The 17,919-nt window shown below is 46.1% G+C and overlaps 1 protein-coding gene across 14 annotated transcripts in view; it reads right to left on the reverse strand.

The window, feature by feature from the left end:
* Positions 1–17,919, reverse strand: part of tada2a (transcriptional adaptor 2A) — a 42,617-nt gene that overhangs the window by 17,483 nt on the left and 7,215 nt on the right. For all 14 annotated transcript variants that reach the window (XM_078422313.1, XM_078422311.1, XM_078422309.1 and 11 more), the window contains 5 exons: positions 14,460–14,617; positions 12,785–12,873; positions 10,199–10,271; positions 9,234–9,297; positions 6,533–6,576 (listed from right to left, as the gene is read on the reverse strand). In XM_078422313.1, coding sequence (XP_078278439.1) covers positions 6,533–6,576; positions 9,234–9,297; positions 10,199–10,271; positions 12,785–12,873; positions 14,460–14,617 — 428 coding nt within the window. The remainder of the gene's footprint in view (positions 1–6,532; positions 6,577–9,233; positions 9,298–10,198; positions 10,272–12,784; positions 12,874–14,459; positions 14,618–17,919) is intronic.

Below are 17,919 nucleotides of genomic sequence, written 5' to 3' on the forward strand. Positions count from 1 at the left end.
CGTCTAAGCTTTCGGCAAAGACCAATTTCGGGTCATTATCGGCAAAGTTAAAAGTAACTCATTAAGATAGCCCTGTTGGATTTGGCATCTTTTGGAAATCTGTTTACATTTCTGTTCCTCTATCTCCCACTTGCTATTGGGGGCCCTGTAGTCCAATCCCATTAGAGTACTTGGACTGTTCCTATTTCTAAGCTGGGACCTCTGTAGGCCTCTCTCAAAGTATTAAAATATTTATAAGGTATGAACATGCCTTATTTGCTATTAAATTTCTGGAGAGATGTTTTTCTTTAAAATTACAAACATGATTCAAATGTGATATTGTAATGTAAAAGGCCCTTCGGCCCAACTTACTCACGCCAGACATCCTGCCCCATCTAAATTAGTCCCACACGCCTGGGTTTGCCCGCTATCCTTCCAAACTATCCTATCCAAGTACCAATCCAAATGCTTTTTCAACATTGTGTTAGCAGTTGCCTTAACTAAAAAAGTTGCACCACAGGCTCCTATTAAATTTCTCCACCCCCCCCCCCCCTCAGCTTAAACTTATGTCATCTGGTTCTTGATTCCCCAACTCTGGATAAAAGACTCTGTACATTTACCTTATGTATTCTTCTCATGATCTTATACACCTCCATTAGATCATCCCTCATCCTCCCACGCTCCAAGAAATAGAGTCGCAGCCTACTCAACGTCTCCCTGCAGCTCAGACCCTCGAGTCCCGGCAACATCCTTGTAAACCATCTCTGCAGCCTTTCCAGCTTGACAACGTCTTTCCTATAACAGTGTGACCAAAACTGAACACGATACTCTAAATGTGGCCTCACCAATGTCTTGTACAATAGTTACATAACCTCCCAACGTCTGCACACAATATTCTGACTGATGAAGGCCAATGTATCAAAAACCTACTTGTGTAAGAAAATAACTGCAGATGCTGGTACAAATCGAAGGTTTTTATTCACAAAATGCTGGAGTAACTCAGCAGGTCAGGCAGCATCTCAGGAGAGAAGGAATGGGCGACGTTTCTGGTCGAGACCCTTCTTCAGACTGATGTCAGAGGGGCGGGACAAAGGAAGGATATAGGTGGAGACAGGAAGACAGTGGGAGATCTGGGAAGGGGGAGGGGAAGAGAGGGACAGAGGAACTATCTAAAGTTGGAGAAGTCAATGTTCATACCACTGGGCTGCAAGCTGCCCAGGCGAAATACGAGGTGCTGTTCCTCCAATTTCCGGTGGGACTCACTATGGCACTGGAGGAGGCCCATGACAGAAAGGTCAGACTGGGAATGGGAGGGGGAGTTGAAGTGCTCAGCCACCGGGAGATCAGATTGGTTAATGCGGACTGAGCGCAGGTGTTGAGCGAAGCGATCGCCGAGCCTGCGTTTGGTTTTGCCGATGTAAATAAGTTGACATCTGGAGCAGCGGATGCAATAGATGAGGTTGGAGGAGGTGCAGATGAACCTTTGTCTCACCTGGAAAGATTGTTTGGGTCCTTGGATGGAGTTGAGGGGGGAAGTAATGGGACGGGTGTTGCATCTCGTGCGGTTGCAGGGGAAAGTGCCCGGGGATGGGGTGGTTTGGGTAGGAAGGGACGAGTGGACCAGGGAGTTACGGAGGGAACGGTCTCTGCGGAACGCAGAAAGGGGAGGGGATGGGAAGATATGGCCAATGGTGGGGTTCCGTTGTAGGTGACGGAAATGTTGGCGGATGATTTGTTGGATACGCTGGCTGGTGGGGTGGAAGGTGAGAACGAGGGGGATTCTGTCCTTGTTACGAATGGGGGGAGGGGGAGCAAGAGCGGAGCTGCGGGGTGTAGAAGATACCCTAGTGAGAGCCTCATCTATAATGGAAAAGGGGAAGCCCCGTTTCCTGTAGAATGAGGACATCTCTGATTCCCTAGTGTGAAACACCTCATCCCGGGCGCAGATGCGGCGTAGACGGAGGAATTGGGAGTAGGGGATAGACCTTTTGCAGGAGACCGGGTGGGAAGAAGTGTAGTCCAGATAGCTGTGCGAGTCAGTGGGTTTATAGTAGATGTCAGTCACTAGTCTGTCTCCTGTGATGGAGATACTTGTCCACCCTATCTACCTGTGACGCCCCTTTCAAGGGACTTTGTATCTGCACCGACTTTGATCGCTCTGCTCTGCAACAGTACCCAGAGTCCTGCCATTCATTGTGTAGGTCCTGCCCGGGTTAGAATTCCCAAAATACAACACCTCACATTTTCCTGCATTAAACTCCATCAACCATTCCTCAGCCCACCTGGCCAACCAATCAAGATCCTGCTGCAGTTTTTGACAACCATCCTCACTATCTACAAAACCACCCACTTTAGTGTCATCTGCAAGCTTACTAATTATGCCGTGTACGTTCTCATCCAAATCAATGATGTAGATGACAACAGCAATAGGTCCAGCACCGAACCCTGAGGCACACCACTGGTCACAGTGTGAGAAACAATCTTCCACCATCTCCCTCAGATTTTCTATCCAGTTGGCTCTCTACTTGGGTCCCATACATCCTAACCTTCCAGTGCAACCTACCTTGTAAACTGCCTTGCTAAAATCCATGTATATGTCTCCATCTCTGCCCTCAAACATATTGGTCAAATATTCAAAAACCGCAGATGTGTGCTACACAAAACCATGCTGACAATCCCCAATCACTCATTGTCTGTCTAAATGCATGTATCTCTTCTCCCTTAGAACACTCTCTAGTCACCTTCTGACCACAGATGTTAGATGGACTAGTCTGTAGTTCCCAGGCTTTTTCCTCCAGCCCTTCATAAATAGAGACACAACATTTGCCACCCTCCAGTCTTCCAGCACCTCACCAATATTTAATGATGAATATTTAATAAATCTCAGCCTGGGTTACTGCAATTTCCTTTCTAGCTTCTGGATATATCTGAACATGCCTGGGAGATTTGTCTATCTTCATACTCATTAGTACCATGAGCACCTCCTTGTCTATCTTCATACTCATTAGTACCATGAGCACCTCCTTGTCTATCTTCATACTCATTAGTACCATGAGCACCTCCTTGTCTATCTTCATACTCATTAGTACCATGAGCACCTCCTTGACCGTAATACTGAGTACTCCCTAGACACTTCCATTGACTGCCCCAAGTTCCCCGATCCTTAGGTCTTTCTCCACAGTAAAAACAGAGAAGAAATACTCATTGAGGAGCTTGCCCATCTCCTGTGGCTCCACAGAGTTGACTGCTTAGATTCCTTGCCCAATTTAGAATTTTAACTTGTGGGCCCACCCTAGTCTTTATCCATAACTATCTTAAGACATAACTATCTTAAACCTAATAGAACAGTGGTCACTGGTCCCAAAAGGCTCATCCGCAAACACTTCAGTCACTTGCCCCTCCCAATTTCCTAACACTAGATCAAGTGTTGCCCTCTCCCGTGAAGGGTCCACTACATATTGCCTGAGGAAACTCTCCTGAACACATTTGACAAATTCCACCCCGTCTAAATCTTTTGCACTGTTACAGTGGTAACAATTTCATAGCAGAATGTCTTGTGTGGCTGGCCTAGCCGGAGATACTCTCAACATCATTGTCTATAAACCAGTTGTAAAAAAATCAACTTCCTTTTATTGTGCACGTGTTAAGATTTAAGAAAATAGTAAAGAATTTGAAGAATGGGCAAGAGAATGTAGAATGGGCTAATGTTCAACAATTTACAACATATAAACATCTCATTGTATTAAAACATCTCTTAGCAAGATGGAGGCATAATGAGACTCAGTCTGAAGAAGGGACTCGACCTGAAGATGGCCTCCTCCTGCACCTATTGTCTATTGTCACCCATTCCTTCTCTTCAGAGATGCTGCGTGTTCAGCTTTTTTGTGTCCATCTTTGGTTTAAACCAGCGTCTAAGGTTCCTTTCTACACTAAAAGTAGCATATATTGGTAAGGAGCAGATTCCATCTCTGATCTTGGTTATTTCTGCTTGACATTAATGAGATTCAAAGAGAGAGGAGGAAAGTATCGAGAGATAGGGGAGCAGGAGGGAATTTCAAACCACGGGATCCAAATGACAGAAGCAATAGTGAACCATCGAGAGGGGAAAGTGATTGTGGCTTTATGAGCAATAGACAATAGACAATAGGTGCAGGAGTAGGCCATTCAGCCCTTCGAGCCAGCACCGCCATTCAATGCGATCATGGCTGATCACTATCAATCAGTACCCCGTTCCTGCCTTCTCCCCATACCCCCTCACTCCGCTATCCTTAAGAGCTCTATCCAGCTCTCTCTTGAAAGCATCCAACGAACTGGCCTCCACTGCCTTCTGAGGCAGAGAATTCCACACCTTCACCACCCTCTGACTGAAAAAGTTCTTCCTCATCTCCGTTCTAAATGGCCTACCCCTTATTCTCAAACTGTGGCCCCTTGTTCTGGACTCCCCCAACATTGGGAACATGTTATCTGCCTCTAATGTGTCCAATCCCCTAATTATCTTATATGTTTCAATAAGATCCCCCCTCATCCTTCTAAATTCCAGTGTATACAAGCCCAATCGCTCCAGCCTTTCAACATACGACAGTCCCGCCATTCCGGGAATTAATCTAGTGAACCTACGCTGCACGCCCTCCATAGCAAGAATATCCTTCCTCAAATTTGGAGACCAAAACTGCACACAGTACTCCAGGTGCGGTCTCACCAGGGCCCGGTACAACTGTAGAAGGACCTCTTTGCTCCTATACTGAGATATGGTGGTGCCAAGCACAAGGGAATTCAGACAACATAATATAAACATGATGGTCAGTTTGAGCAGGAACGGCAGAATGGAACAAGGTGCGGAATAGAATCTGGACAGAAGGAAAAAATAGATGAAGGCAAATCCAGATGCAGATGATGGAATATTGGTCAGGATATTACAGAAATAGTCACATTCAGAAAAGACAAACGATGAAAATGAGGAAAACAAAACTGAAGGTGACAGAATTGGTATTGCGGTTTAGAGAATTTAGAACACTTTAATGTTAAAACTAATGTTTAGCATACCCATATAAACACTATATTAGTGATCTTGGACAGCAACTGCCTAAAGCTTAAGATCTTTTTGCTTGGAGAAATGACCAAGGAAATTAGCAGATTAAGCTATTAGAAATGAGCAGATTAAGAGATCAGAGAAATGGAACACGCTACAATATATCTGACCAAATTTGCATAAACTTTCCCACAAAAATGCTTGATTTATCTGTTGAACTTAATAAAGTACCACAATCAGACCTCCCAACATTTGATTTTACAAATTCAGAATTTTGATGTGCAAATTTTTACATCAAAATTCATAATATGGCGCGCAATGCAACTTTTCAGCAAAAAAAATGTATGCATGCCAAATGCACGTACGCGTTGTGCTGCATTCACGTGTGAAAAACGACTATTATTTCCAACAGTCTGTAGTTCTTGGACTACATGTACAATGTCAGGCCCATCATGAGTATATTCTACTATTATAGAAAGGTTATTGAACAGAAATACTTTTTACAACAAAGAAAACATTGTTTTGTTTTGTTTTTTCTATTTTGCTTTTTCCTTACACATCCCTTCTCTTGGTATTGAATAAAGAACAATGGTCATAAAATATATGACTAAGTTATGAAGAAAGAGTTTAATTTAAAAAACTGCACATATCTAATTTAATTGAAGACTTACTTGCTCCAGTGGTCTACAACAGCAAATCACAACGGTCCATGTCCCCCCAACCCTACTCCCCCCCAAATCCACTCCCCCCCAAATCCACTCCCCCACCTCTCCTCCCCACTCCCCCACCTCTCCTCCCCCACTCCCCTCCCACCCCCACCCTTCCTCCACCCCCCCGACCCCCACTCCACTGCCCCCTTCCCCCGCACCCTAACCCCCTCCCCCCCTCCCCCCCATCCCCTCTCAACATCAACAGGCCCCACGCTCCGCAGTGAGGCGAAGCCGGGGGCGAGAGGCGAGGTGAGGCGAAGCTAACGGTAAGGCGGAGCCAGTGGCGAGGTGAGGCCGGGCCAGCGGCGATGCGGGCCGAGTACAGTGGCGAGGCCGGGCCGAGTACAGCAGCGAGGCGGAGCCAGCGGCGAGGCGAGACCAGCGGAGATGCGGGCCGAGTACAGTGGCGAGTCGAGTACAGCAGCGAGGCAGGGCGAGGCGAGGCATGTGTTTTGCGGAAAAATGTGAGGCGAAATTGGAATGGCGGAAATGAAATAAGAAAGCGGAAACTTTCTGCCAAATTCGGACGGGTTGGGAGGTCTGCACAATACAGAATACACTGTGTGGGCACTGCATTTAGTATTTATTTCATTCACAATTTGGGTCCCCAAACAAAATTGCTGACAACTTGCCAACAGCAATGAATCGTCGTTGGTTTATGTCCTCTTTCATTAACAGTGTGGAAATCTGTGGTAACATTTAGATATTTTCAACCGAAAGAAGAGTAAGTCTAAGAAGGTGCAGTACACTTGCTCCCCATTCAGATCTGCGAGAGAGCTTGAATTTGGCATACTGCTTACTTGTTTATACTTACTCTGAAATTTTCTGAGGTTAATCAGCCCATGGTCTCTCAAAATTCTGTAGAATGTAAAATTTTCCAGTCAGATATTTTTTTCTACATTACTGATAGAAACACATTTCACAATCCTATTAAATATTTCCCTTCTCACCGTTAACCTATGCCTTCTACTTCTTGGTTGCCCTACACTGGGTAAAAGACTGTAGAGTGTTCCCATCTATTCTCCTCATGATTTTATACAACTCTATAAGATCACCTCTGCTCCAAGGAATAAAGTCCCAGCCTGTCCATGAAGCTCAGGCCCGACAGGCCTCTCAGGTTAAGGTAAGCACAATTCAAACAGCAATATGGATAGGTAAGGCTTGGAGGGATATTGGCCAAACATAACAGGTGGGGACTAGCGTAGATGGGGTATCTTGGATGGTCGGGCAAGGTGGGAACTGTTGTCTGAAAGGGTAAAAGATCACTAATAAACTATTTTGCTGTTAATACGGAAGGTGATTTGATGCAATACTCAAAGCTTGATCTTACAAATTTCATACAATATGTGCTGGCTGCCAACACTGGAAGCTCTGAAATGGAGCTGTAAAGATGTCAGTGTCTGAGCAGACTGGAATAGCAGTGCATGCGTACTGGTGTAGTGACTTCACAATGTGCAAGTGCCAACAACAGGGATGATGTGCTTACCGATCTATCAGTGTTCCCATCTATTCTCCTCATGATTTTATACAACTCTATAAGATCACCTCTGCTCCACGGAATAAAGTCCCAGCATATCCATATCAAAACAACTTTATACAATGCCCCGGCATTCCCTAGAGTAGGACACGGCTGAATACCTCATTAGCAATGGTGTCGTCAGAGATATCCCAAGGTCAAAAAGAGCATTATATAAATACAAGTTTGTTTCTATTCCCCAAATGCCATTTGCAACGTAAACATTCCCAGAGCCCAAGAAGTATTCCGAGAAGTCAAAGACTTTGGTGGGAAGGCAGGTGGGACGCGTGTAGCTGGGGCATGTTGGCCGGTGTGGGCAGTGGGAAGAGAGTAGCTGGGGCATGTTGGCCGGTGTGGGTGGGTGGGACTAGTGTAGCTGGGGCATGTTGGCCGGTGTGGGCAGGTGGGACGAGTGTAGCTGGGGCATGTTGGCCGGTGTGACGAGTGTAGCTGGGGCATGTTGGCCGGTGCGGGCAGGTGGGAAGAGAGTAGCTGGCACATGTTGGCTGGTGTGGGCAGGTTGGGCCGAAGGGCCTGGTTCCACACTATTACTCTACGACTAGTGTAGTTGGGGCATGTTGGCCTGTGTGAGCAAATTGGCCGGTGTTGGTAATTTGGGCTGAAGGGCCTGCTTCCACACTTTAGCACAGGCCCATTATAGAGGGGGTGGGGGGGGGGGTACTGTGGAGGTGAGGGGGCAGCACTGTGCCCCATTGTGGGGGGGGGGCAGCACTGTGGCCCATTAGGGGTGGGGGGGGGAGTAATGTGGGGGGCAGCACTGTGGCCCATTGGGGGGGTGGGGAGGGAGTACTGTGGGGGGCAGCACTGAGACCCATTAGGGAGGGGGGGGGAGTACTGTGGGAGGGGGACAGCACTGAGGCCCATTAGGGAGGGGGGGGGGGGGGAGTACTGTGGGGGACAGCACTGTGGCCCATTAGGGAGGGGGGGAGTACTGTGGGGGGACAGCACTGTGGCCCATTGGGGGGGTGGGGAGGGAGTACTGTGGGGGGACAGCACTGAGGCCCATTAGGGAGGGGGGGGAGTACTGTGGGAGGGGGACAGCACTGAGGCCCATTAGGGAGGGGGGGGGTACTGTGGGGGGACAGCACTGTGGCCCATTGGGGGGGTGGGGAGGGAGTACTGTGGGGGGACAGCACTGAGACCCATTAGGGAGAGGGGGGAGTACTGTGGGGGACAGCACTGTGGCCCATTAGGGAGGGGGGGGTACTGTGGGGGGACAGCACTGAGGCCCATTAGGGAGGGGGGGTACTGTGGGGGGCAGCACTGAGGCCCATTAGGGAGGGGGGGGAGTACTGTGGGGGGACAGCACTGAGGCCCATTAGGGAGGGGGGGGTACTGTGGGAGGGGACCAGCACTGTGACCCATTAGGGAGAGGAGGGGGAGTACTGTGGGAGGGGGACAGCACTGTGACCCATTAGGGAGGGGGGGAGTACTGTGGGGGGACAGCAATGTGGCCCATTAGGGAGGGGGGGTACTGTGGGAGGGGGACAGCACTGTGACCCATTAGGGAGAGGAGGGGGAGTACTGTGGGAGGGGGACAGCACTGTGACCCATTAGGGAGGGGGGGAGTACTGTGGGGGGACAGCACTGTGGCCCATTAGGGAGGGGGGGGAGTACTGTGGGGGACAGCACTGAGGCCCATTAGGGAGGGGGGGGAGTACTGTGGGGGGACAGCACTGTGGCCCATTGGGGGGAAGGGGGAGAGGAAGTACTGTGGGGGACAGCACTGTGGCCCATTAGGGAGGGGGGAGTACTGTGGGGGGACAGCACTGTGGCCCATTGGGGGGAAGGGGGAGAGGAAGTACTGTGGGACTCTGGCTTAACACTGGCTTGAAGGATAAAACACAGGCAGTATATAAACAAACTGATAGAAAAGGAATACATTCTGATTTCATTTGGATTTGAATATTATTTTTGGAAGAATAAAAACAGAAAACCCCTGAGCACAAAAGGCCACATTTATTCAGTGTGAACTTACTTTTTTCTTCGCTGTCGCTCTTTTAATCTGGAATGATAAATGTCGACCACTGCAAGCTTCAAAGCTGCTCAAACAAAGTGGAAATATAACAATGAAATCACTTAAGCAAAACCAGCTAATCACTATATTAACAAGAGAAGGTTGAATTACAAAATAAACTGATAACACAGAAAATAATTAGATCTTGACTCCCTTGAAAAGTTTTTACTGGGAATTGCATCCTGGGGTAAAGTTGCTCCATCAACAGCAGGAGTGCATTCAGGTTGGGGTGAGGGCCACACTGCAACACAGGGGGTGAGGGCCAGTGCAACACAGGGGGTGAGGGCCACACTGCAACACAGGGGGTGAGGGCCAGTGCAACACAGGGGGTGAGGGCCAGTGCAACACAGGGGGTGAGGGCCAGACTGCAACACAGGGGGTGAGGGCCAGTGCAACACAGGGGGTGAGGGCTAGTGCAACACAGGGGGTGAGGGCCAGTGCAACACAGGGGGTGAGGGCCAGTGCAACACAGGGGGTGAGGGCCAGTGCAACACAGGGGGTGAGGGCCAGTGCAACACAGGGGGTGAGGGCCACACTGCAACACAGGGGGTGAGGGCCACACTGCAACACAGGGGGTGAGGGCCAGACTGCAACACAGGGGGTGAGGGCCAATGCAACATAGGGGGTGAGGGCCAGACTGCAACACAGGACTGAGTGATCAGCAACGACCCTCTTCGCAGTTTGTACAGCCAGAACTACTTTGCTTGTCATGCAAGGCATTTGTCAAGTTAAACCCAATCGTATTAAATTAATTTCCACTAGAATATACTGTATTTTGACATTTTATCAAAACGGACAACAATTATAAACTATTTTATACAGGGGTGAATTTGAAAGTTCTCCATGCATGAAATAAACTAGATGCAGTTACATGTTTTGGGGTTTACTGGGCTAGCAATAGGGAAATGGTTTGTCAGAAAACTCACCATGCAAAATATCAGAGTCATCCTCTACAAAATCAATGTCCCTCAGGTCCCACTCCGCATAATTATCAAATTCCTGTGCGAGAGATAAATGCAGTAGACTCAGTAACATTCATTTTTTAATATGAAAACTATGCACAAACTAGAATATAAACAATCCTATCCATGTACCTGTTCAAATGTATTTTTAAACATTGTGATAGCACTTGCCTCAACTACCTCCACTGACAGCTCGTTCCATTAACCCACCACCCTTTGTGTACAAAGGATACCCCCAAGGTTCCTATTAAATCTTACGCCCCCTCACCTTAAACCTATGTCCTCTAGGTTTAGATTCCCCTACTCTGTGGAAAGACTGTGCATTTACCCTATCTATTCCCTATAGCCGAGGGCCTCGAGTCTTGGCAACACATTCGTAAATCTTCTCTGCACTCTTTCCATCTTGATTACATCTTTCCCAAAACATGGTTGCCAAAACTGAACTCACTACTTTAAATGTAATCTCACCAATGTTTTATATAACTGTAACATGACCTCCCAACTTCTATACTCAATAGTCTGACTGATGAAGGTCAATGTGCCCAAAGCTTTTTTGACCACCTTATCTATCTGTGACGCCATTTTCTGAGAATCATGTCGCTGCACTCCTAGATCCCTCTGCTCTACAACACTCTCCAATTCCCTACCATTCACTGTGTAGGACCAGCCCTTGTTAGACTGCCCAAAATGCAACACCTCACAATTCTCTGCATTAAACTCCATCAACCATTCCTCAGCCCACCTGCTCAGCCGGTCAAGATTCACTATCTACAATACCACCTACGTTAGTGTCATCTGCAAACTTGCTAACAGTGCTGTGTATGTTCTCATCCAAAACATTGATATAGACGACAAACAGCAATGGGCCAAGCACCAAACCCTGAGGCACACTAGTCACAGGATTCCAATCTGAAAAGCAATCTTCTACCATCACCCTCTGCTTCCTTCCATGACGCCAGTTTTCTATCCATTCGGCTTTCTCTCCTTGAATCCTTGTCGAATGTTTTGCTCAAGTCCATATATACGTCGACAGATCTGTCCTCGTCAACCTTTTTGGTCACATCTTCAAAAACCTCATTCAGATTCGTGAGTCATGAACTTGCCCACGCCTGGAAAGCCCTACCAGGAACCACACATCACGGTGAAGGGGCAGAATCTACAGGCAGTCGACAGCTTTACCTATCTGGGTAGTACACTCTCGCGAGTGGTGAACATTGACGCTGAGGTCAACAACAGGATTGCCAAGGCCAGCGCTGCCTTTGGGCGACTCCGTGAGAATGTTTGGGAGCGGAGAGGACTCAGCCTTACCACCAAGCTGAAGGTCTACCGTGCAGTGGGACTCACCACTCTTCTCTATGCCAGTGAGACCTCGACTGTCTACAGCAGATATGCCAAACAGCTCAACCACTTTCACTTGAGTTGCCTACGCAGACTCCTTCACATCAGGTGGCAGGACAAAATTCCCGACACAGAGTTCTTGGAACGGGCCGGAATCCCAGCGTCCACACCCTCCTACGGAAAGCCCAAGCCAGATGGGCAGGCCATGTCGTCAGAATGCCCGTGAGTCGACTGCCCAAACAGCTTCTGTATGGAGAACTGTGTCAGGGCAAGCGCTCAGTAGGACAGAAGAAACGGTTTAAGGACTGCCTCAAAGTGTCCCTCAAAGACTTGGACATCAACCTCAGCACTTGGGAGTCTCTTGCTCTGGACCGTCCAACCTGGCGTAGCAAGCTCACCACAGGAGCCCGTGCAGCAGAGAACAGATGCACTGCAGAGGCCCAGAGGAAACGCACCGCGCGCAAGGCCCGGGCTACCTCCACTTCCACTGCAGCACCCATCCACTTGTGTCATACATGTGGGCGTGCCTTCTGGGCCCGGATTGGCCTCACCAGTCATTTCCGGACCCACAGTCACCAATCCTCCAACTGAAAGTGAAGTCATGGTCATCTTCGAACCCGAAGGACGAATAACAACAATGGCACCTGTCAAGGGGTGGGATATATTAGGCAGCAAGTGAACAGTCAGTTCTTAAAGTTGTTGTGTTGGATGCAGGAGAAATGGGCAGGAGTAAAGACCTGAGTGACTTTGACAAGGGACAAATTGTTATGGCCAGACGACTGGGTCAGAGCATCTCTGAAACGGCAAGGTTTGTGGCAGGAGGTCTTAATTTTTTGGCTGATCGGCGTGTGCTAAACATTACAACGGTTCTCTGCTACCTGATGAAATGCATCCAAATGCCCTTCACTTGGGGGGGGGGGGAAGGAGGGACACACATAGCTTCTGCCAAAAAAGTATTCTAACCGAGTGAAAGTAAAAAAATTCTCAGACCAGAGGTCAGTATTCATAGCGATTTTACAGGTAATATTACTGAATATAAGCCATCTTGTCCGACTACTGATGCTGAGGGTTGTGTCCCTCACACACTCTGCCCATCCTGCTTTCTCTAACCTTGAATCCTTTCATTTATTTCTCTCTCCTGTAATTATCCAACCTTCCATTGAATATCATTTTGACAGCGATTCTCAAATCCTGTTAAAGCAAATTACTTGCCTCAACAAAGTCTGCTCGTGCTGGCATATATCCCGCCATGTCCCTGGAGAGCGCGGAATCAAATGCTGGCCGAGGCGGCTCATCAGATGCTGCAGTCAATGAGAAACAAGCCACCATTTACTTTATTATAACAATGTGCCAGTTAATATTGTAAATATTCATCCTCAATGCTGCAAAACATCGCACAATTGCTGCAGTCCTTAGTAATGCTTTGAAGAAACATACCCAAAGGAAATTAATATTTTATTTCTTTCTTGTCGAGTCATAGAGCTTGGAAACAGACCCTTTGGTCCAACTTGCCATGCCAACCAGCATGTCCCATCTACATACGTCCCACCTGCCCTTGTTTGGCCCATATCTCTCTAAACCTTTCCTGTCCATGTACTGTCCAAATGCCGTTTAAATGCTGTTATAGTACCTGGCTCAAGTACCTCATCTGGCAGCTCATTCCATATACCCACCACCCGCGTGAAAAAGTGCGAGAAGGAACTGCAGATGCCGGTTTAAACTGAAGATGGACATAAAAAGCTGGAGTAACTCAGCAGGACAGGCCGCATCTCTGGAGAGAAGGAATGGGTGACGTTTCGGGTCGAGACCCTTCCTCAGACTCGTTCCTTCTCTCCAGAGATGCTGCCTGTCCCGCCAAACTACTCCAGCATTTTGTGTCGTTCACCCTTGTGCAAATGTTGCCCTTCTGGTTCCTCTTAAATCCTCAGCCTCTGGTTCTTATTAAAATGGTCCCCTCTCACCTTAACCCTATATCCTTTGGTTCATGATTTCCCTACTCTGGGTAAAAGACGTGCATTCACCCTTTCTATTCTCCACATGATCTTATACAGCTCTGTAAGGTCACCTCTCATCCTCACAACGGGATTTTAACCAAGATAAGACGATATTTTTGATGAAGGATACTTGATGAAAGCTACAGGTTGGCGTTGGAAACATGGCAATTCTTTGTGCGCTGCCTCAGAAGAAATCTATTTTTTTACACTTCACTCGTTGCAGTATTTTACTTACTTTTGATCGACAGAGCGTTTCATTGTATCATAATACATGTGACAGTAAAGTAACAATTGAACTTCTATTGGACTGTTAAAATGTGGATCGCAGACTGTACAAGACCAGAGGATCCTGAAAGTTCACGCATTAGGCTGCAGAAGGTATGACTTGAAGCCCAAATACTCCAACATAATGGTCTCAATAAATAGCGAGTAGCAGCTGGCCGTTAGTGGGATGTACAGCACAGGGAGGGAAGCCTGGTTAACTCACCATCTGATGTCCTACAAGCTTGGCATTTTTGTCCTTTCATGATCTAGCAACACAGGTAGGGTTTATTATTGTCACGTGTACTGAGGCAGATTTTGCAAGCTATCCAATCAAATCAGATAATACTATACATAACTACAATCTAGCCAAATTCAAGAACAACGCGTAGAGCAAAGAGGAAGATACTGAGTGTAGAATATAGTTGTCAGCATTGCTGTGCACCATCTACAGAAACTGGACTGTGGCACTGCAAACTCAAGCAGAGGCCAGGGCTTAAACCCAGACTTCTTCAGATTCATGTAGCTCAACTAATCATAGAATTCCTTGGACCCAAGCCACATACAAGCTTTTGTCCGCCAGTTTTTTTTTTTGCCCACACTTTTCTACTTTCAATTGCAGTGATACTTACGTCTGAATGTGATTGCCGTATCAAGATCTTTGGATTCTTCAGACTGCTTCAAACTCAGCAACGTCGAAGAAAACAGTGGATTGTTTACAAAATGTTTCATGTAGTGCTTCTCACAATCCTCCTTGGATTTTGTACGCATCTGGTTGGCCACATCTTGCCTTCAAGAAAGATTTTTTGAAAAACCATGGTTAACAAGCGTAATGTTTATTTTTCAAATGGTGAGCAAAGTAATTAGCTGTAGGTAGCTGGGTATGAATGCAGTAATCATGCACCAAACCATCCATAAATGTATTTGTTTTTTACATTTCTGACCAATTCTACTCAAAACGTTTAACCATTGCTGTATTTATATAGTGCTTTCATCACAGCAATGTGCTTCAAGTTCTCTCAGAAGAACATTATTAAGATTTGACACCAAATGACACTCGATTTGTGTAGCGGCGTTAATCTAGTAGAAACATACCAAAGCATTAAACAGCAAAATAAACAGAAAGATTTTAATACACACTAGACAAAGTGGACCCGTTGGGCCCATAACCACAGATAGGGTTAGAGAGACACTGGTGGTTGCAGAGATAATGAGGGACAAGTTCACTGAATGATTTGAAAAGGATGAGAATTTTAAAATCAAGGCATTGATTAACCAGGACCAACATAGAGGAGCACAAAAGATAACAAGGCTGATGAACTATACATTTGGTACAAGCCGTGGGTTAAGCAGCATCTCTGAACAACAAGGATCAGGAACATTTTTGGGTCGGGACCCTTCTTCAGAACCGAAACATTATCTTAAAAGGGACACCAATGGGAAGGAAGGTGGAGAAGTTTGGACAGGCGATTCAGGTTTATGAACAAGTGGCATAAATCATGGTGATTAAAAAACACGCTCAATGTCAGAACTGGAAAAGCAGAGATCGCAATTCCTACAGACCACGCTATAGTTTTGGGAACTGATTTGAAATCAGAAATCCTAAGGATCAGGAGTTGGTTGCAGGATTAAGGTGGCCACTGGATATTCATAGTAGATCAGTAATAAGAGGCAAGAATAAATCTTTTGAAGATTCCAAGTAGGCAACGGTGCAGGAGTGGGAAGAAAACCAAATGTCACTGTTTCCTAGAGTTAATTTGATAGCTGCTGAAGATGCTTTCCATGATTGATGAGTTTTTTTGTACTGCACAGAAAATCGGCTTGAATGGAATTAATTAGAATTGCAAATGAGAAGTTTTGAAGGTACTGGACGATGTAAATGCACAAGGAATGGGCGAAATGCTTGAATTGCCAGAATGTAAACAGGCAAGATCTGCAGAATACAGGGTCAGTACTCAGATTGATTACACAACATGGCCAAGGCAGGGCCAGGGAGGGAAGTCAGCTGATCAAGCATTTGTTGAGAATAATGTTCAGAGAACAGGATGTGGGGACAGTAATTGAAAGAAATGTAGATCTGCAAGAATTTGCAGTGTTCAGGCTGCATGAAGGTAAGGAGAAGCTTAGCCCACTGGATTAGGAGAAAGGAAGGAAGCCTCAAACACAGCTGAATAGATAGCTCCAATCTTCCCCATTAATTCTTCACACTCATCGATGGAGGCAAAGATAGACATTGAAGACAAGAAGTTGTTGTCTGGTGGAGTGAAAAGCAGGAATTATTGTACTCCAGCATGATCGTTGAATCTAGCAAAGGAAGGTAGTATCTGACACATGGTGTGAACAGCTTTGGTGATGAATGCTGAAGTCAGTTGCTCACCATAGATGTTCAGATACATGTTCATTAGATTGAAAGGGCTGGGGACAAGGGGTGCATATTCAGAATGATGCCTGTCCCGCTGAGTTACTCCAGCTTTTTGTGCCTATATTCAGATTACATTTGCCATAGATCAAACCTCACATGCATGATTAAGCACGAGCCCAGATCAACACTGCCCAATTCCATCGGTTGGAAACCTCTACAGATTTTGATTTGGGGCAACAGCATTGGAGGGTAAGTTTTGAATATTCCTTCATATCAAAAATTAATTTATTGTAAAACTGACCATGCATGTAAAAAAATCGTTCAGTGCTTTCTCTAAATGTAATTTTGATTGATTTGAACTCAGATTACTAATAAAGCAGGATAACCTTATTAAAATTATTTTCAATACCATTAAGCAGTTTTAACAACATTGCACGAAGCCACCTCTCGAAGACATTAATATATTCCTTTTGATGGAAAAGTAGCATTCTAATTAAAGATTTTATATTCATGATTAAACAAATTTATTTAGTAGGGATTTGAACTGAAAGCAATACATAACTGCCATTAGTTTTTATTTAATCGGTTGTAAGCATTTAGTACCTTGAAGTGAATTCTGTTCATTATTTCATGACATTAAGATGCATGAGATTCGCAGCCACTTGGTGGGTCGGATTCAGAACTGGTTTACCCATGGAAGACATGATCGTGTGGGAAAGGTTTCATTCTGGCTAATCTGTGACCAGTAGTGTTCTACAGGGATCTGTGCTGGAACACTCTGTTATTTGTGATATATACAAATGATTTAGACAGAAATGTAGATGGGTTAGTGAATAAGTTTGCAGATGACACAAAGAATGGTGGAGATGCAATAGGGAAGCAGGCTATAGATCAGACACAGATGCGGACAGAGAAATGGCAGATCGATTTTAATCCAAGCAAATGCGAAGTGTTGCAATTTAGCATCTTAAATGTAAGGGTAGAGAGATCTTGGGGTCAAAGTTCCTAGCTCCCTGAAAGTAGCAAAGCAAGTAAATAGAGTGGTAAATGGTATGCTTCCTGCCATTCCTTGGGGCATTAAGTACAAGTCAGCAAATTATGTGTAGGAAGGAACTGCAGATGCTGGTTTGTACTGAAGATAGACACAAAATGCTGGAGTAACTCAGCAAGTCAGGTAGCATCCCTAGAGAAAAGGAATAGGTGACGTTTCGGGTTGGAACCTTTCTTCAGACAGCTTTGTTTAGGCTGCATTTGGAGTATCGTGTGCAGTCGCGGTTGGCCCACTACAGGAAGGACATGGAGACTTGAGAGACTACAGAAGAGGTTTACCATGGTGCTACCTGGATTAGAGGGCATAATTAGAGGGCATAGAGGGCAACCTTGAATTGCTTTCTCTAGAGCATCAAAGGTTGAGAGGAGATCAAAAAGAACTATATAAGATTATGAGAGGCATAGATAGGGTGGACAGTCAGAATCTTTCTCCCCAGAGTGAAAATGTCAAATTCTAGAGGGCATAGATTTAAGGTTTAAGATTTAAGAGAGAAAAATTTACAGGAGGTGTGTGGAGCAAGATATATTTTTAAACATAGAGAACGGTGGGTATCTGGAACGCGCTGCCAGGGTTGGCGGTGGGGGCAGATACCATAGAGTCGTTTACGAGGCTTTCAGACAGGCACATGGTTATGGAGGGATATCGATCATGTGCATGCAGTTTAGTTTGGCACTGACTC

This window comes from Rhinoraja longicauda, chromosome 26 (genome assembly GCF_053455715.1).
Source record: "Rhinoraja longicauda isolate Sanriku21f chromosome 26, sRhiLon1.1, whole genome shotgun sequence".
Lineage (NCBI taxonomy): Eukaryota > Metazoa > Chordata > Chondrichthyes > Rajiformes > Arhynchobatidae > Rhinoraja > Rhinoraja longicauda.